Source organism: Ranitomeya imitator, chromosome 10 (assembly GCF_032444005.1).
Source record: "Ranitomeya imitator isolate aRanImi1 chromosome 10, aRanImi1.pri, whole genome shotgun sequence".
NCBI lineage: Eukaryota > Metazoa > Chordata > Amphibia > Anura > Dendrobatidae > Ranitomeya > Ranitomeya imitator.
In genome coordinates, this window is record NC_091291.1 from 137,917,043 (window position 1) to 137,937,867 (window position 20,825).

At 47.6% G+C, this 20,825-nt stretch overlaps 1 protein-coding gene across 1 annotated transcript in view; it reads left to right on the plus strand.

Moving 5' to 3' along the window:
* The window catches only part of DRAXIN (dorsal inhibitory axon guidance protein), a 44,785-nt gene extending 28,896 nt beyond the window's left edge, over positions 1–15,889 (plus strand). The window contains exons 3-7 of the mRNA XM_069741170.1: positions 5,659–5,849; positions 8,924–9,032; positions 9,337–9,411; positions 11,693–11,782; positions 13,432–15,889. Coding sequence (XP_069597271.1) covers positions 5,659–5,849; positions 8,924–9,032; positions 9,337–9,411; positions 11,693–11,782; positions 13,432–13,544 — 578 coding nt within the window. The 3' untranslated portion in view covers positions 13,545–15,889. The remainder of the gene's footprint in view (positions 1–5,658; positions 5,850–8,923; positions 9,033–9,336; positions 9,412–11,692; positions 11,783–13,431) is intronic.
* The last annotated feature ends 4,936 nt before the right edge of the window (positions 15,890–20,825 follow it).

Sequence of the window (20,825 nt, forward strand, 5' to 3'; positions counted from 1 at the left end):
TACCGGGTTGTTTTTAGATGTTCCAGGGTTTTTTTTTCATGTGGCTCTTGTGGACATTTGGGTCCTTTTCCAAGTTTGCTTCCCCGTAAAACAATCTCTGCATTTTGGAACTTTGCTTTGCTCATCACAATAACTATCACACTCGTAAGAGCAGAGACTTAGGATGAAGGGGTTGTCTGCTGAGGAGAAGTCATGGATAGGTAATAACTTATTGATTGGTGGGGGTCCGACTACTGTGACCCCACCGATCGGAAGAAAGGGGTACTTGTATCCTTGTTATGCGCATGTTCAACAAACTCTCCATTAATTCCCCATGGGACTGAACAGCTCTGCCTTGAGCTTTTTTCGGCAGTCCTATGGAGAATGGAGCAGTGGTCGATCATGTGCACTGCTGCTTCATTCTATCTAGGATATATGTGCCCTGTTCTGCTGATTAGCGCAGGTCCCAGCAGTCAGACCTCCTCGCGGATCCTGTGGATAGGGGTCACCAATGTAAACGCTGCTCCGAGGGTCTTATATGTGCAAATCTTCTTGAAGGAGCTTTTGGGCCCCCAGGAATCGGAGCCACATGGGCAATGTTATCTCTGCACCCCGCACATAAGGATGCGGAGGGTTACATTCAGCATTTGGCATAGTCTGAGTCTGAAGATTGATGTGTTTTGTGTGGTTTCTTCTGCCCGAGGATAAAGAGCATGACAAATCCCACCATACCAAACGCGTTGACTTGGAAACCACCAAAGCTTTTTTCACCTTGAAAATTTCAGAAATGCTTGTTTTCTTATTGACCTCTATGGACCTGCCACTATTACATTACCAGCCCGAAACGTGCAACGCCCCATCGCCGAGATCAATTATTGACCCTCATCCTCAGTTTGATTGGGAAGAGCGATTTTCACGGCTGCAAAGAGTTTAATCCCGCAGATAAAGATTTCCCGTCGATGTTTTTAATGTCAGCCCGAAGCATCAAAGAGAGGTTTACGGCCCCCCAGTGCGAGATTATCCCTGTTGCCGGCCCGCTCCGTGCTGTGGATTAGTCTACTTATTTTAAGGATCTAACATCAAATAATATTGAGCCATAAAAATATCTATCTTCTGTTTCACATAATTGTAATAACGGCGCGGCTAGATTAACGCGCGGCACTTTGGCGAACTCCCGGGCCCACGTACAAGACTTTATTAACCAAGATTTGCTTACTGGATTCTAACGGGAACTTGGAAATCATGATGGGAATAGTCAGCAGCGGAGCGCTAATCGTCACCACTGGAGACGTCTTCTCTGTCTGGCCGGGTTTGCTTACGAGACGCGTTCTCGCTTCCTGGGAGGATCGTAGCCTGTGAATTCATGAACACGAGCAGTCAGCGGGGAGCCTTAATTTAGACAAATGAATGCAATTACACACATCCTAACAGCGAGGCTGTAATTGCTGATAACCCGGCACAGACACCACCAGAGACCGCTGCAACATAGGGTTATAATTAAAGAAATATACTACGAGCGAAACGCGTGGGCCCTGCTGCTGCACGCTGCCTCCTGCTTGTGCATATACATCATTTGGCTTATGGGTAATTGTCCCATTGGTCTGTATTTCTTGGGAAGAAAAGGGCATCACATCTCCTGAGGGGTGCACTGAAGGTATAGTGGGGGGGGGGGGGGTAAAATAATGTTTGTAATGTGAGCTAAACTAACTAGCTAAACTAACAGATCATCATTATACACAGATAGGTATATGTTGTGAATTCTGCTTTTGGGTTCCCTCCAGTGGTTGTAGGTGGTAATGCAGTTGTCCCTGAGTTGCAGTCCTGGTCAGGTGTTTCTGCTGATTGCAGTTCTGACTGGGGTATTTAGGTGTGCAGGATTCATTAGTCCTTGCCAGTTGTCCGTGGTTCTGGGAGGCTAATGTGGCGAATTGGTCCTCTGCGGCTGCCTCTGCCTTTCAGGAGCTTAAACGCCGATTTACTTCTGATCCGGTGTTGCGCCAACTGGATGTTTCTCTTCCGTTTCAGGTTGAGATTGACGCTTCTGAGATTGGGGCAGGGGCCGTTTTGTCTCAGAGGGATCCTGTTGGTTCCTTGATGAAACCGTGTGCCTTCTTTTCCCGTAAGTTTTCGCCTGCTGAACGCAATTATGATGTCGGCAATCGGGAGTTGTTGGCTATGAAGTGGGCGTTTGAGGAGTGGCGACATTGGCTTGAGGGAGCTAAGCACCGTATTGTGGTCTTGACCGATCATAAGAATCTGATTTACCTCGAGTCTGCCAAACGGCTGAATCCTAGACAGGCTCGATGGTCCTTGTTTTTTTTCCCGTTTTGATTTCGTAGTTTCGTATCTTCCGGGTTCTAAGAATATTAAGGCGGATGCCCTCTCTAGGAGTTTTTTGCCTGATTCTCCTGAGGTCCTTGAACCGGTCGGCATTCTGAAAGAAGGGGTGGTCCTTTCTTCCATTTCCTCTGATTTACGACGGGTTCTTCAGGAATTTCAGGCTGACAGACCTGACCGCTGTCCAGTGGGGAAACTGTTTGTTCCTGACAGATGGACTAGTAGAGTGATTTCTGAGGTTCACTGTTCTGTGTTGGCTGGTCATCCTGGTATTTTTGGTACCAGAGATTTGGTTGGTAGGTCCTTTTGGTGGCCTTCTTTGTCACGTGATGTGCGTTCTTTTGTGCAGTCCTGTGGGACTTGTGCGCGGGCCAAGCCTTGTTGTTCCCGTGCTAGTGGGTTGCTTTTGCCTTTGCCGGCCCCTGAGAGGCCCTGGACGCATATTTCTATGGATTTTATTTCTGATCTTCCAGTTTCCCAGAAGATGTCTGTTATCTGGGTTGTTTGTGACCGGTTCTCTAAGATGGTTCATTTGGTGCCTTTGCCTAAATTGCCTTCCTCTTCAGATTTGGTTCCGTTGTTTTTTCAGCATGTGGTTCGTCTGCATGGCATTTCGGAGAATATTGTGTCCGACAGAGGTTCCCAGTTTGTTTCTAGGTTTTGGCGGGCCTTTTATGCTAGGCTGGGCATTGATTTGTCTTTTTCTTCTGCATTTCATCCTCAGACAAATGGCCAGTCCGAGCAAACTAATCAGACTTTGGAGACTTATTTGAGATGCTTTGTGTCTGCTGATCAGGATGATTGGGTGGCCTTCTTGCCATTGGCCGTGTTTGCCCTTAATAATCGGGCTAGTTCGGCTACTTTGATTTCGCCTTTTTTTTGTAATTTTGGTTTTCATCCCCGTTTTTCGTCTGGGCAGGTTGAGCCTTCTGACCTTCCTGGTGTGGATTCTGTGGTTGACAGGTTGCAGCAGACTTGGGCTCATATGGTGGACAATTTGGTGTTGTCTCAGGAGGAGGCTCAACGTTTTGCTAACCGTCGTCGGTGTGTTGGTTCCCGGCTTCGGGTTGGGGATCTGGTCTGGTTGTCTTCCCATCATGTTCCTATGAAGGTTTCTTCCCCTAAGTTTAAGCCTCGGTTTATTGGTCCTTATAGGATTTCTGAGATTATTAATCCGGTGTCTTTTCGATTGGCGCTTCCGGGCTCTTTTGCTATCCATAATGTCTTCCATAGATCTTTATTGCGGAAATATGTGGTGCCCGTTGTTCCCTCTGTTGATCCTCCGGCCCCTGTGTTGGTTGATGGGGAGTTGGAGTATGTGGTTGAGAAGATTTTGGATTCTCGTTTTTCGAGGCGGAGGCTTCAGTACCTTGTCAAATGGAAGGGTTATGGCCAGGAGGATAATTCTTGGGTTTTTGCCTCTGATGTCCATGCTGCTGATTTGGTCCGTGCCTTTCATCTGGCTCATCCTGATCGTCCTGGGGGCCCTGGTGAGGGTTCGGTGACCCCTCCTCAAGGGGGGGGTACTGTTGTGAATTCTGCTTTTGGGTTCTCTCCAGTGGTTGTAGGTGGTAATGCAGTTGTCCCTGAGTTGCAGTCCTGGTCAGGTGTTTCTGCTGATTGCAGTTCTGACTGGGATATTTAGGTGTGCAGGATTCTTTAGTCCTTGCCAGTTGTCCATGGTTCTGGGAGGTTTTGGATCTTTGTCTGGTTCCTCCTGCCTTGCTGCCATTTCAGCAAAGATAAGTGTCTGGTTTTTGTTTCTGTGGCACACATGCTGTGTGCTTAATAATTCTGTGCTATTCATTTGTTTTCTCTTGTCCAGCTTAGACTGTGTCAGTGTTTTCTCAGTCTTGTTGGATTCTCTGGAGTTGCAGATATACGCTCCACATCTTTAGTTAGATGGTGGAATTTTTTGTATTTTCTGCTGTGGATATTTTTGGAAGGATTTTAATACTGACCGCTTAGTATTCTGTCCTATCCTTTCCTATTTTAGCTAGAGTGGCCTCTTTTGCTAAATCCTGTTTCCTGCCTGCGTGTGTCTTTTCCTCTACTACTCACAGTCAATATTTGTGGGGGGCTGCCTATCCTTTGGGGTTCTGCTCTGAGGCAAGGTAGAATTCCTATTTCCATCTATAGGGGTATTTAGTTTTCCGGCTGTGTCGAGGTGTCTAGGATTTGTTAGGCACACCCCACGGCTACTTCTAGTTGCGGTGTTAAGTTCAGGATTTGCGGTCAGTACAGTTTACACCAACTCCAGAGAAAGTTCCATGCGGCTCCAAGGTCACCGGATCATAACAGGTATATGGGGCATTATGCAGTCGTACCAGGTACAATCAGGCGGAACTTTGTTTGTCATCCTTTCCCATGAACAAGCCACGCTGCATGCCCGAAATCACACTTCAGTTAAATCTGCAGGTTGGCACTCTACAATTTTGCTGCTACTTCCAAGCTGCATGTGACTGCCAAGCTGCATGCCATAAATCACTCTTCAGTTAAATCTGCAGGTTGGCACTCTACAATTTTTCTGCTACCTCCTAGCTGCATGTGACTGCCGAGCTGCATGCCATAAATCACTCTTCAGTTAAATCTGCAAGTTGGCACTCTGCAATTCTACTTCTGCCTCTAAGTTGCACATGACCTGCCGCGCTGCAAGCTGTAAATCACACTTTAGTTAAATCTGCAGGTTGGCACTCTACAATTCTACTGCTGCCTCCAAGCTGCATGTGACCTGCTGAGCTGCATGCCATAAATCACACTTCAGTTAAAGCTGCCAGATGGCGCTTTAACTTTTTTTCTGAAGCTTTTTGCAAACTGCATGCCAGAAATTGCACCTCAGTCAAAGCTTCATGTTGGCGGTTTATAATTTTGCTGCCTTTTCCAAGCTGCATGTGACATGCCGATATATATGGCAGAAATCGCAGTGCAGGATGGCACTTTACATTAGTTCTGCCTCCTTCAAACCTCATAAGTGCCAAGTTGCATTACAGAGACGACATTTCGCATTAAAGCAGCAGGATGTTGCGTAATAATTCCTGCACCACCGCGCAGCACATGCCAGCCTGAGAACTCCACCCCAGTTGTGTTTGCTATTTCCATGTAGCCCGGCGGAGGTATTGCGGTACATACATTACGTTATGCACTTGTCCAATAGAATGACTTGTCTGTATTATCCATGTATTTTCCTTTTATCTATGTAATCAGTGTAACCTTCCTGCTGCTCCATTGTCCTCAGGTGTACTGCAGCGGACAACAATGCAGTGAAGCGGTCCGTCCTCCGGATGGCGGTCCGGTGATAAGGGCCAATTTGCTCTCTAATCCTCCTTTCCTCTGTACTTGCAGGCAGAGGCTTTGAAGTCGAGCCCAGTGGTCTTTTGAAAGAAGATTTAAGCCTCCGAGAGCCCACCCAGCTCATTCATGTGGCGCTGTCTCCCGGTGTGTCAGTCACCGCGCCGCCATTAACCGTCACCAAGCCGATGTATATTACCGAGCAGGAACCCACGGCGATGGTGGAGACGCCACGCCGCAGCAAGGTAGACGTCCGATCGATAAACCCCGCTTCGCCCCAGTTGCCTTCAGGTCACAGATCGCGCCTGGAAATATGGTTGTCATGTCGTACGGTTGGCTCTGCCCTGGGCGATTAATGATACTCGAGCGCAGATGAGACGCTGCCGGATTAATATTGAAAAAGTTTTCTCCGGGCGATGGCAGGACGGGGGCTGGTGGCTTTGAAAAAATAAAAATAAAACCCTTTGTTCTCAGCGGCTGAGTCTGAAGCCCAACACGCAGCATGCAACCTCTGATCCTTCCATCTGCTTGCTCCACGCACGCTGCTCCGGAGCGGCGCTCGCTCCGCTCTCCTGGTAATACTCAGTCTTATGATTCAGCGCAATACTAATATCTTATTAAACAGGAATGAAGCCGAATGGCAGGGACCAACGGGGCTCACGGCTCCAAATAAAGCCAATTTGTACAGCCGCAAATAATTGCGTTCTCCCGGGAGAGACCTCCTCCCTCCCCCCTACCGCAGCGCTTTCATGCTTCACATTCATGAAAGGGTTGGAACATCGCTAAATATTAATCTGTATTCAGAGGCATCTCTTGGTGTCTGATAGCCAATATGGCAGCCCATGATTATCCAAAAACAGCACCATCCCTAGTGATATAGTCATAGAAGTGAATGGAACTGAGCTGCAATGCCGGACGCAACCTGTGGACAATGGTGGTGCCGTTTATGGAAGAAATAAGTCATGTTTTCTCAGACACTGGATGCATATGAACTTTCCATAATGCATTTCTCTAATAAAGTTATAGATTTAAAGGGATTTTCCAGAATTTGTAAAAAAAATAAAAAAAATAAATCTATACTTACCTCTTTGATCACCCAAAACTTCAGGAGTAGCTAGAATCAGGGGATTGAAAAAGTGAGTCCTGTTTTTTTTTTTTTTTTTTTAATTTATTTAATCAATGTTCTGCTTTTGGCTACTTTTTTTAAAAATAAATAATAGAAAACCCCTTTAAATTAACCTTAAGGAGTAACTGTCATTTTAAATCCCCCCTCCCATAATCCAATAGTACACATGAAAATAAGAAACTTTGTAATAAATCTTATCAGGGAAATCTACTTCTTTCGCCTCCAAGACTAATCTATCAGTCTCAAAATTCTCAAATCAAATTTATGTGACTACGTTTATTCCCGTGACTGAGATGGGAGATGACGGCTGGTGCTCGTAAGTTTCAATGGAGAACTGTAACTTTTGGGAGAAGTTTCTGCAGAATGTCTGAGCAGGCGTTGCAGCGGAGTGTCTGAGCAGGCGTTGCAGCAGAGCGTCTGAGCAGGGGTTGCAGCGGAGCGTCTGAGCAGGCGTTGCAGCGGAGCTTCTGAGCAGGCGTTGCAGCGGAGCGTCTGAGCAGGCGTTGCAGCGGAGCGTCTGAGCAGGCGTTGCAGCGGAGCATCTGAGCAGGCATTGCCGCGGACCGTCTGAGCAGACGTTACCGCGGAGCGTCTGAGCAGGCGTTGCAGCGGAGAGTCTGAGCAGGCGTTGCAGCAGAGTGTCTGAGCACACGTTGCAGCGCAGTGTCTGATCAGGTGTTGCCTCGGAGTGTCTGAGCAGGCGTTGCAGCGGAGTGTCTGAGCAGGCGTTGCAGCGGAGTGTCTGAGCAGGCGTTGCAGCGGAGTGTCTGAGCAGGCGTTGCCGCGGAGTGTCTGAGCAGGCGTTGCCGCGGAGGGTCTGAGCAGGCGTTGCCGCGGAGCGTCTGAGCAGGCGTTGCCACGGAGCGTCTGAGCAGGCGTTGCCGCGGAGCGTCTGAGCAGGCGTTGCCGCGGAGCGTCTGAGCAGGCGTTGCCGCGGAGCGTCTGAGCAGGCGTTGCCGCGGAGCGTCTGAGCAGGCGTTGCCGCGGAGCGTCTGAGCAGGCGTTGCAGCGGAACGTCTGAGCAGGCGTTGCAGCGCAGCGTCTAGGCAGACGTTGCAGCTGAGCTTCTGAGCAGGCGTTGCAGCGGAGCGTCTGAGCAGGCGTTGCAGCTGAGCGTCTGAGCAGGCGTTGCAGCGGAGCGTCTGAGCAGGCGTTGCAGCGGAGCATCTGAGCAGGCGTTGCAGCGGAGCATCTGAGCAGGCATTGCAGCGGAGCGTCTCTAGCTCCTTCTCCCTCCGTAGATTAATTTGAATAGCACCAGCTGCCATCTCGTATCTCAGTAATGGGAAAATCTGTCTTCTCTGAATACAGATCTTTACAAATTATACCATGAAATGGAAGGGAAAGATGAGTCCATGAAGAGAAAGACGCAGATTTCTCTCATTAGATGTATTAGAAAGTTTATTTTTTTTCTTGTTTATTATTGATTTATGAAAATTAAAACAACGTTTACCTTTTAAAGGGAATCTGTCACCACATTCGACCTCTCCAAACTATTAATATGGACGTACATCACACTGGGAACACCTCCTTCATGCTCTGGAGGCAGAGTCATCTCCAGGCACCATCCGCCCCGGAGGCTGGAAGAGGTCACTTTATAAAGTGATAGAAGATGATTTCTCAGCAACAATACAGCTGATATGAGACACAGTGAGGACTCTTCTCGGCAGTTTATAGCGTTTATGTCCATAGTTATAGTTCAGATAGGTCAGATGTGATGACAGATTCCCTTTAAATGTGTTGCTAGGAAAAGGTACCTAAGTTCACAGCTTCTTACAGACAGGGGGCAGTGTAACAACTCAAAGAATAAGGGTGGCAGAATGAAGATCTTCGGGTGATGCACCATCTGATATACCGGGGAAAAGTCTCCTAAAATACCTTCTATTAGAATCCGTGGGGTTTGTTTTCCCCTCTTTGTTCCGACAAACACTGTTATTGTCATGACAACAGGCTGGAAGTAGAGTTGTCCCACTTCCTCCAACTTCCTGCTCACGTCCTGTTGTCCAGAGCACTGGAGGAAGAAAGGGAAAAACGTGACCAATGTCAGAAAGGAATGCCAGGAAAAGTCTGAATTGAGGGGGATATCGAGAGGTTGTAGCGTGATGCGAAATCAACTGAAATTGGAGTCCCCCTTTAAGTGCACCACTAATCCTGCAGCGGGAACCATATTTATGTAGATTTACTGTTTTCCAGTCCCACGGGAAGAAGGGGGGAGACGTGATGCCGACATTAGACATGACCATGTTTGACTGGACAGATTACGAAGACATGAAGCCCGACACGTGGCCATCGCCAAAGAAAGGTAATTAAAGCGGCATGTAGGAGATTCCCAAAATGTGTCAAAACTGGGTCCTTGTACGTAGGGGGAATGAAGGGGAATATTGGGAATACCCTTACTTATCTTATTATTAAGTCAAGCTTAATCCTTTTAAAGGCACAGAGTACATATACGATCATCTGTGACCTTTCATATACGACAAAACGGTTACAGTAAAGGGTTAAAATGATTATTACGGTAATCGGTTTATATCAATATACATTATCATGTGTGACGATTAGGTGTAAAAAAAATATATGGGCATCCTAAAAAAATGTATTTGCATTAGGGAAACGAGAAAAACTGAATATGACCTCAATGGGTGAAGAGGAACCGTGCGACCATCATCTGGACTGTCTGCCAGGTAGGAGAGGCTGTCACTTTATGCTGGGTTTAGCAGGGGTAATGGCCGGAGCCTGAGGCTGCACTATTGAGAGATTTTAGTGAGGCTAGAGATGAGTGGGTTAAAATCTGCGCTACCAGAGGTGCAAAGATGAGCAGGAGAAATGTGGAAATGTGGTTTATTGGTCGACGCGTTTCGAAGTTACGCACTTCTTCATCAGGACAATCCACAATGATGAGTACAGGCAGCGAGTGAGGATGTAACTGGTCACATCAATCAAATAAAGGGGCAAAAACGGACCCCCTGAGATCATAAGACCGGGGTGCAACGTCATCGTGCCAAAAATATACGGGATGTACAAATTGCTACCAATTATATGAAAATATTAGAATGAATTAAATGGATGGTAAGAAGAAAGGGGGAGAAAAAAGAGAAAAAAGATGAATTAAGACAAAAAAGAAGAACACATTTTTAAATGAGATGTGGAAGGAAGGAAAAGGGGGGAAATGGGGTAAAGTTGCAGTAAGAAAGGAAAAGGGAACAAAAATGGGGGGAATAAAGAGAAAGGAGGGGGAAACAGGAGAAAGTATTATATAGAGAAAATATTTTTATTGTGTGATCCCATTTGGATGTGTAAAGTAAAAACTGGAAAAATAACTTCCTCTTTTCCCTTTTTTTTTTCTCTTCCTTCCTTCTGGTTATAGTGAGCGGCTCCCTCATTTATACCTGTATTTCCACCACACACATAAGCAGGTTCTGTTCCATCTGGTGAAACCGATGCATTTAAAGTTTTTTTTCTTCTTCTTTTTTTTCTTTGTCTTAATTCCTTTTTTTCTCTCTCTTTTTTTTGCTCATTTTTTTCTTCTTCTCATTAACATTCATTCAATTTACGATAATATTTTCATATAATTTCTACCAATTTGCACATAGAATTTTTTTTGCACGCTGACGTTGCACCCCGGTCATATGATCTCAGGGGTCCATTTTTGCCCCTTTATTTGAGTACTCGCTGGCTGTACTCATCATTGTGATTTGTCCTGATGAAGAATCGCGTTACCGCGAAACGCATCGACCAATAAACCGCATTTGCTGCTCATCTTTTCACCTCTGGCAGCGCAGATTATAACCCTCTCATCTCCAGCCCCACCTTTTCCTCCATATTGTGGATATGCTGCTGCCTTTTTTGATCCTTAGGCTGCCGTCACACTATTAGTATTTGGTCAGTATTTTACATCAGTATTTGTAAGCCAAAACCAGGAGTGGAACAACATATGCCCCACTTCTGGATTTATCACCCACTCCTGGTTTTGGCTACAAATACTGATGTAAAATACTGACCACATACTGATCGTGTGACGGCAGTCTTATACAGGGGTTATGGCTGTGCCCCCCACACCCTATTTCCGGTTATTTCTGCTCACAGTGAGATTCTAATAACAGAGTTTCCTGTTCTTATTCCATTATTTGACAACGCTCCCAAATTTTCCGGGACGGTCACGACTTCTTGGAAAACATGGGGGCAAATTTCCGGCACCCTGGTCCAAAGAGAGGCGCCGTTTACACAGACCCTGCCCACAAATTGAGCTGTCGGTAACGATGGCTCCTGTCAGGTGGTGCAGTGTTGTCATGGAAGGTCCTGTGTGGATTGAAATCACCGTCCAAATCAGTGGTGACATGTCTGCACGCACATACCCACTATGGTGGATAGATTTTGACGTCGTTGGTGATTTGGGCCTACACATGGTTTCCATGACAACACAGTCCTGGACAGAAATTTGAAGTGAGCGTTTTAGGCCCCTATAAACAACAATAAATGAAAAGTCAGTAGAACGAGATGACTATCTGATGTGGAAAGGCCCCTTCCAACTCTCCCCTGACAGAGGAGACATTATCACACACTTAAAATTAAAATGGCTGATTCTTTGGTTTACAGGGGAGAAAAGCCACTTCAAGAGGCGTCCGGAGGGATGAGACGGCGGGGTCTCACATCGGCTTAATCCCTGCAGATACCTGTAGGACAGGTCTCTTATTTCTGGTCAGGTTTAATGTCAGAGATCTCAGTAGTGCAGCCTCAGGCTTTGGGCCTGCACCTTCACCTGGCCATATCTCAGCACAGAAGTTACGTATTATGAAACGGTTTTCACATTTATAATGTGCATCAGATGTTCTTCTATATTTCGTACACTCGTTCTCTTAATGCTTTGGTCGTGAAGAAGTGATCCTTCTGCCTTAACTCCACTGCGTCCTTCGGTTCCACTTTTATCTTTGAGTATTTATTGTATTGTGACTCTTCTGTTCCCAGGATCGTGCTGTGATTTACGGGAACATCTCTGCAAGCCTCACAACCGAGGGCTTAATAACAAGTGTTACGACGACTGCATGTGCACCGAAGGTCAGTGGAGCGCGGCTGTCACTCGCTTAATGGCTCCGCCACTAAAGTCACAGCAACCTTGTGGAGACGATGGGAGCAATGAGTTATGTACTCAATCAGGAGGGTATACGAGGGAATGTAAGAGCCCGGCACAGAGGGGCCACATGAGGCTACCGGGAGAACCCAAAGCCTTGGTACAGGTGGCAGGAACATATACAGGACTCCCCTTTATAGAGCGACGGCATCGCTATAGGAAATGACAGGGGCCAGAATTGGCCCAAGGAAAGGAAAAATGGGCCCCTCTTGGCACCACAAAGTGGGGACATATTCTCTTCACTATGGGGCCCTCTCTCTCATTTTTAGATAGGACCTTCTCCATTGTTCATATCAAAAATTGGCTACAGAAATCCATCCTGGGATGATTTTAGGGGATGATAAACTGGGCAACCACCAAGGGCCTAATTCTCCAGGTACTGGACCCCTAGGGGCAACCTGAACTGTATAAACTTGACTATCACATATAACTAGGGGATCAGGTTAGTACCCTAGACCACCAGGGGCTACACCTTGAACTCCTAGGCCACATGGGATATGCCATTTAATAATCCAATAAATAGACTATTTCAACGCTGGAATTTTAGAACTTTAGGCTGATTTAGGCTCAGTGTATAAGGCAATTTTGAGTCCATAGGGCCATAGGCAGCCTGAGTACCACCACAGGCCATATGGTCCATATGCACTGAATTCCAAAAATATTGTACCCCAGAAGCAATGATCTCTGAGACATATGTAGGAACAGTACAGTCTCACATTTTTGGATGCCTTCAAGGCCTGCTGTAGGCCTCATCTTCGCTTTTGATTTTTCCTCCCCACTGTTTTATTCCAGTCGATAGCATTGTATTGGGGCTCATTTTTCTGGTAAAATATGTAGTTTGTATTATCACCATTTTAGAGTTTATACGTCTTTCTGGTTGTCATAGAGAAATATTAAAATATCCAGAGAGGGGACATATCCCCCTCACATTGAATATATGGGAGTAATTATAGCTGGGGAAGAGAGAGAAACTAAGTACAACTGAGGAAGTCCGAGAGAGATGACACTTACACCATTGAAGTAAGAGCCCCCTCCAGTGACCAGGTAATTAGAATAGGGGGTTTGCGCTTGGAAAAAGACAATAAGACTAAGAATCGTTTACGCAGAGGCAGAGAAGTATGCTTCACAGACATGTGTCCTCTGATCAAAGCACTGTACTGAGACCTTTTGGAGCCAGTGGTCAGTGATTAATATTGGAGTTTGCATTGATCTGATATTTATGGGAGATATATTTTTGGCGTCGTAGCGAAGGGACAAACATAACACATTCACTCACATCACCATAAGGCCATTCTATTCCCTCCAACTTAATAACGCTCCGATGGATGATGCTATCCAGTGCCAGCTGTATGGATCGCTCCGCTCCCAAGCCCACACTTTTATGTGGTGCACCCATCCACCATACATGAACTGTTTCAGACTGCATAGTGGCCCCCCAGGCTCCCGATTTCTTTGGATGTTGATTCCAGCTTTGGTTGCCATATTGTAGTGCTGTAGACCTTGGAGCTTGTATGAACAGTACAACAGTGACGTATATAACATCCTAATGTGCATCTGTGTCTTTTCCTCCATCCAGGGCTCCGATGCTACGCCAAGTTCCACCGCAATCAAAGAGTCACTAGGAGGAAAGGACGATGCGTTGACCCCGAGTCCATTAACAAAGATCGGGGATCGTTTATTTCTGTCTGAGTTTCATAGGATCCTATGGGAGAGCTGACATCCACCTGTGACCATGCAGCTATGTCGCACGTGTCCTTTCCTGTCATCCGTCGCGATTGACAAGGACGAACTTCTACATTAAAATTCACTTTATTAGGACATAAATGACAGCGGTTCATTGGCAAATACTTATGCCCACACTCAATCCGTATTCTCAATCAGGTGTTAAATTGCTGCTTTGGAGGCAGAAACAAATAAGACGCTGTCAAAGAAAACACAAGGTTTTGCTGAAATTTCAATGAAGGGTCTGGCAAATGTGCACCGGCGGCAGAAATCACCAAGAATTACCGTAGAAGAGTAATAGGCTACAGTGACACCTACAGGCTCTGATGGGTACTACACCACAAGAACTGACGATCCCTGATGAAGGCGATCTGAGGATTTTTTTCCCCGCAGAAATAGCGCCCTATTGTACACTGGGAATGCCTGGTATTGCAGCTTAGACCTATCCACTTGAATAATGCAATACCAGATAAGGCCAATGGATGGGAGTGACGCTGTATGCGAAGAACAAATTGAATCATGCCTTTCTTTTATAATCCTGACCTGTAAATCCGCCAATACCTCCCACGGGGGTTGTTGTCCAGCTTTTTTAGTGTCCTGAACAGCAAATCTGTCCCGTTATGTAGGAAAACGTGACTAATGTATTTGTCATTGACTGTGGTTTGCCATTCACAGATCTAGGTGCTAATGATATGGCTACAGCGGTCACATGCAGCCGAGAACCACGGCCCATGCTCCATGGGGGGAGAACCACGACCCATGCTCCATGGGGGGAGAACCACGACCCATGCTCCATGGGGGGAGAACCACGACCCATGCTCCATGGGGGGAGAACCACGGCCCATGCTCCATGGGGGGAGAGCCACGACCCATGCTCCATGGGGGGAGAGCCACGGCCCATGCTCCATGGGGGGAGAACCACGGCCCATGCTCCATGGGGGGAGAACCACGGCCCATGCTCCATGGGGGGAGAACCACGGCCCATGCTCCATGGGGGGAGAGCCACGACCCATGCTCCATGGGGGGAGAGCCACGACCCATGCTCCATGGGGGGAGAACCACGACCCATGCTCCATGGGGGGAGAACCACGACCCATGCTCCATGGGGGGAGAACCACGACCCATGCTCCATGGGGGGAGAACCACGACCCATGCTCCATGGGGGGAGAACCACGACCCATGCTCCATGGGGGGAGAACCACGACCCATGCTCCATGGGGGGAGAACCACGACCCATGCTCCATGGGGGGAGAGCCACGGCCCATGCTCCATGGGGGGAGAGCCACGACCCATGCTCCATGGGGGGAGAGCCACGGCCCATGCTCCATGGGGGGAGAACCACGGCCCATGCTCCATGGGGGGAGAACCACGGCCCATGCTCCATGGGGGGAGAACCTCGGCCCATGCTCCATGGGGGGAGAGCCACGACCCATGCTCCATGGGGGGAGAGCCACGACCCATGCTCCATGGGGGGAGAACCACGACCCATGCTCCATGGGGGGAGAACCACGGCCCATGCTCCATGGGGGGAGAACCACGGCCCATGCTCCATGGGGGGAGAACCACGGCCCATGCTCCATGGGGGGAGAACCACGGCCCATGCTCCATGGGGGGAGAACCACGACCCATGCTCCATGGGGGGAGAACCACGGCCCATGCTTTATGGGGGGAGAGCCACGACCCATGCTCCATGGGGGGAGAGCCACGACCCATGCTCCATGGGGGGAGAGCCACGGCCCATGCTCCATGGGGGGAGAGCCACGGCCCATGCTCCATGGGGGGAGAGCCACGACCCATGCTCCATGGGGGGAGAGCCACGACCCATGCTCCATGGGGGGAGAGCCACGGCCCATGCTCCATGGGGGGAGAACCACGGCCCATGCTCCATGGGGGGAGAACCACGGCCCATGCTCCATGGGGGGAGAGCCACGACCCATGCTCCATGGGGGGAGAGCCACGACCCATGCTCCATGGGGGGAGAACCATGGCACACCTTTGCATGAACCTACATTACCGACACACTCCTGCACATGGGAGTGATTTTCAGCATTGTGAGGCTGCGGACCCCTACCCGAAAGTACTTACCGGGGCCGACTTATGTAGATATCGTCCTGCTGGAGGGGCTTGTGTGAGCGCTTCTTATATTTTGTGACTTAGATATCAGATTTTTGTATAGTGCATAAAGCGTACATGGGGCACACCCCGGGGAGACGTTCGTGTAAAAAAACGTAGACGGAAACCAATGGTTTCCAACATGGCGGTCCGGTGCGCATTAATGTGACTTTTCTATGTAAATAAAGTATGGACAATTACTGTTGGTCATTTTTTTGGTGTGAAGAAGTTTGGAAAGCGTCGAGAAATGTAAAAAATGTTCTTCCTGCTTTTTAGAGGGTAATAAAATAAAGGCAACGTAGCGAAATTCATGAGCAGACTTCGGTGTCATGTCCTATATGTGCCGCTGAATTCTCCTGCACATCATCTGATCAGGAACATGAACACATGTCGGGGTCCTGGGCAGCGGCGCAGCTTGGGAAGAGGTGAAAAACTGAAAAAAAAAATTGTGGCCCTAAAAACTTTATTTTTTTTGTGGGGGTGACACAAAGGTGGCATAATTACATTTGTAGGGGGCAGTAATATTTGTCTCCCCAAATGTCCCGGTGAGTTGTTATCAGTAGAATTGGTAGCCCGACCCCAGTACCACCCAATGCTCTGCTGACCCCATAACTGCAGAGTCCAGACCTCCTCTGGTGTCAGCACAAACACTGCGCCCCCCACCGGGAGCTTCATGGCTGATCAGCAGCATGCAGACGTACATCACCAAGCACAATGCCGAGCGTCGGATGGAGCGGTGTAAAGCCGCCACCACTGGACTCTGGAGGAGACGTGTTCTGTGCAGTGACGGATCACACTTCTATCTGGAGGAGTCTGGGTTTGGTGATTCCAGGAGGACGTTACCCCCTGACTGCAGTGTGCCCCCAGTACAGATGGTGGAGGAGGATGCTATGGGCTGTTATCAGGGGGCAGCCTCGGACCATTTAGATCTAGTAAAGGGAAATCTTAATGCTTCAATACAAGACATTGTAGACGATTGTAGCCTCCAGCTTTGTGGGGACAGTTTTGTGAAGACCCCTTTTGGTTCCCCATGATGGTGCCCAGTTTGGTTTAGAACATGAGCGTCCAACCAGATCCCAACCCCATCCAACAATGGAGATTGTGAGCCCGGCCTCCCCCAGACATCAGGGTCTGACGTCACAAATCGTCTTCTGGATGAAGGGGCACAAATCTCCACAGACGTCTCCAAAATCTTGTAGAAAGTCTTCCCAGAAGAGCGGAGCCGTTACATCAGCAGAGGGGCGACTCCATATTAATGTCTGGCTGTAGGATGGGAGGTCAGAGAAGCCCCTGCAAGTGAATATGGAGGGGGCACATACTTTTCTCCATATAATATATCTTGAGCATTGGGCACCGGATGGGGCTTTGATCTCAGAGGCAGCACCCGCGTGAAGCCCTGGAGATGGGTAATATAATGTGACCATAGGGACACATGAGCGTCCGTCAGTAGGGTCAACCTCCCCTAAGCCGTCTGTACACAGATCATAGGAAGCAGAATAAAATGATACTTGGATATCTGCGATCCGATGTTTTATCCCAGAGAAATCCACATTTTTCTTAATATGTAAAAAGAGCTGTTAAGATCTATGGGATGGACATAGATCTCGTTGAGGCTCCGCCTCCACAGTTTATTGTAAATAAAAGGGGACGTTACCAGTGTGAGAAATGTAGATCAGGAGAGCGGACTGTCAGCCATTACGTTTCTCACACTAGGTAATGCCCCCTACATTTACTATATCTCTGGAGGCGGAGTCTCAGGGAGATCTGTGCCCCGCCCATAGATCTTAACAGCTCACATGGATTTCTCTGGAATAAGACATTGGATCGCAGATATGAAGGTATCATTTTATGACTTACATGCCCATATAGGCGGCTTAGGAGGGGTGGTCCTACTGACAAATTCCCTTTTAAAGAACAGTACAGTCACAATGAATGGCTGATAACAGGGGACAATAGAATGAACTGATTTTCGCAGGTTTAATATCCCAGCAGTTACTTGGTAAATTAGCGCTGACACATGGACGCACAGGATTGTGTTGTGATTGTGGTAAGTGAACAAAAGCTGTTTTCTTCCGATCAGTCATGGGTTGTGATGATGAAAGCGGGGGTGGCGCAAACATCAGATGATTCGCTCACGTGGTGGGCAGCGTCCCCTGCAGGGAGACCCGGGTGCCCTGTGATTAGAAGATTTCATATCTATCGTGGATCTAGTGTCAGAATGTCTGCACCTGGAAACCATCAGCAAGCTGCTGCTGACAGATCCCTATTCCTTATTTTGTGCTTTCACATTCCGGTGCATTGTTGTGGATGGTTATTTTGTCCTATGTAAATATAGCTACAATGAGGCAACGTGTTGTTGTGTTTCAGTACTCCAGTTATACCTCCGCTTGCTGTCTTTGAATAATTGATCAGACTAGAAAGGCTGAAAACGCGTTGAGCCCAAGCCCCGCTCACGTATACAGACTGATCAGCAGCAGAGGTGGAGGCCAGGCTGGGAATCTGCAGGGTGTTTTTGTGTTTTTTTTCCATGTATCCTGATATTAGCACTGCATATCTAACACACTATCAATGTATGTAAGGTATTGGTTAATATTCTGGCCATAATACTGTGACGCCCAGGAGACCGGGATACCCAGCACCGGACCAATGGGGTCTGTCTCTTGAGGGGGATGTCACAGGTGGCTTGACCCGGTGCTGTGGCCTCAGGCAATGCACAGTGTAAGGGGTATCGTGAGGGGACAGGCACTTACTTGATCAGCAGCAGGTTCTCCCAGCGGTGACGATCCCGATCCTGGATAGATAGCTATTGTCCAAATGAAAGACTGAGGCACTGAAACGTTTAACCAGTTTACTTTAACATAAAAGGATTTACAACCAGTCCTGTCACCGGAGTCTGTATGGGAACTCTGAGTTACTTTGACCCTGCCGGGGTCTTCGCCTCTTATTGTGCGCAATTTCTGTGTGGCCCTGCTGCTGTATGTGAACTGGCTGCCGGCCCAATCTGTCCCCTCCGGGTCCTGGTTCGACGGGCAACCCGAGTCCTTTTATCGGCTTACCCCCTCCGGGAGTACCGCTGAACTCTGTGTCTGTTGCTGCGTCCGGCCCTAGTGAAGCTGATATCACCTCACGTTTTTCCGGTTGCTGTATTATATATAATGAATACAGCCACGGATCCGGTATCCGTCTTTGCGCCTGATCTGGGTAGTGATTAATGCTACCCGGTTCTCACAATGTCCCTTTTCTCTGTCCCTCTTCTCCTCAGGCCGGTGATTTGGGCCTGGTAACAGTCACAGGGCTGTTAGAAATTCAGCTGTATGACCTCTCACTATCAGCTCCTTAGCCCAACTGCCATTTCTTCTCTCAGACCAGAATGGATTAAGGGGAGTCTCTGGAGCTCCCCCTTCTGGCCGGAGGTGGTAGTGCAGTTTTGCTATTTTAGTATTTGTGTCTAGTGTCAGTAACTATTTTTGTGGCAAATACCCCTAGGGGTGCCACATTCCCCCTTAGTTAGGAACAGTACTCCGGGACTGTGGGACGATAACATTTTGAAATAACAATTAATATGTACAGAGTCTTAAAAATGAAAAGTTACAAAAACCACTCAAGGAAACAAAAATAGAGTTCTGTAAAAAGTCACTTCAAATAGCGTCCATTAATACAGTTCTACCCTTGAAGGTACTCAATATAAAGTCTAAAGAAAGTTCAAAAAGAGCAAAAAGCAAAGTTCAAAAAGCAGTCTTTCCGGAGCTTTGATTTAGTGCCTCCGGGCTGATAACAAGTTCAAGAATATGCAAGAAGTTCATACAGACAAGTCTCTGTAGGTACTGGGCTTAAACGTTGCAGACTGATAACAATGGCTATACTACATTTTCTGTTTAACTATATACGGCATAACATATATACAATTCACATTATGAGCTTTATAGTTGGTAATCTGCATACCTGGCCGGTAATTGACCCTGGGTACTACGCTGTGATCTACGTAATAACGGTATCTCTTCATGTGGTGTACTACTGTCTACTGTGGATGTAGTATCTGCCCGCTCTGCTAAAGATAATTCCATAACTATGGAGTTGGCAAGTCCACCGTGAATGGGATTACTCTGACCAGGAATCTGTTCTTCCTGGCCTGGAACCTCCTGTAGTACGGGGTCAGCCTCTTCCTGTCTTGGGACTTCTGGTATTGGGTTCGGTGTTGGGTAAAAGGCCACCATGGGAACCACTACTGCACCATGGTATGTTAGTAGGGTTTTGGGAAAGTCTCCTATACAGGTGTGATACACTTCCTCTTCTTTTTCCTTTACTGGTTGAACCTGTATGGGTTGAATAACTTCTGGTTCTGGCTGGACAACGTCTGGCTCTTTCAATGCTTCCGGGCATAATTTAAGATTGTCTCTTGACACTAGTACAGATGTTAAGCCTCCGTTTTTGCTAATGAGACACATTTTAGGATTATCCACTCTTGTTGGTAAAACTGTGTAGGGTACGGCTTCCCACTGATTGTCCAGTTTATTGGTTCGACGATTTCTCTTGAGTACTTGGTCACCCGGTCTTAATGGGGTCGCTAGAGCATTCTGGTTGAAAGTTCGCTCTTGTCTTTCTCTAGTTTGCTGAAGGCTTCTTTCCACACTCTCTTGCACTTGGCGATACTGCTTTTGCCGTATGATATCCCAATTGGAGTCTTGAACTTCTGCGTCTGGTTTCAGAATTCCCATTTCTAGATCGATTGGTAATTGGCCGGGTCTTGCACGCATAAGATAAGCTGGGGTGCAGTTGGTGGAGCTCACCGGGACATGATTATACAGATCCACCAAGTCAGGCAATTTCTCTGGCCATTGATTCCTTTCTGTCTCAGGTAAAGTCTTTAGTAGGTCTATTACAATATGGTTCATCTTCTCGCATAAGCCGTTTGTTTGTGGATGATAGGCCGTCGTCCTGATCTTTTTGCAACCATACATATTACAGAATTCTCTGAAGATCTCTGATTCAAAGGCTGTACCTTGGTCGGTGAGAACCTGTTCCGGATATCCATGGGGTCTACAAAAGTACGTTTGGAACGCTTTGGCTGCTGTTTTTGCTGTCAGATCTTTTACGGGTACTACTACCAAGAAGCGTGAATAATGGTCCACGATGGTT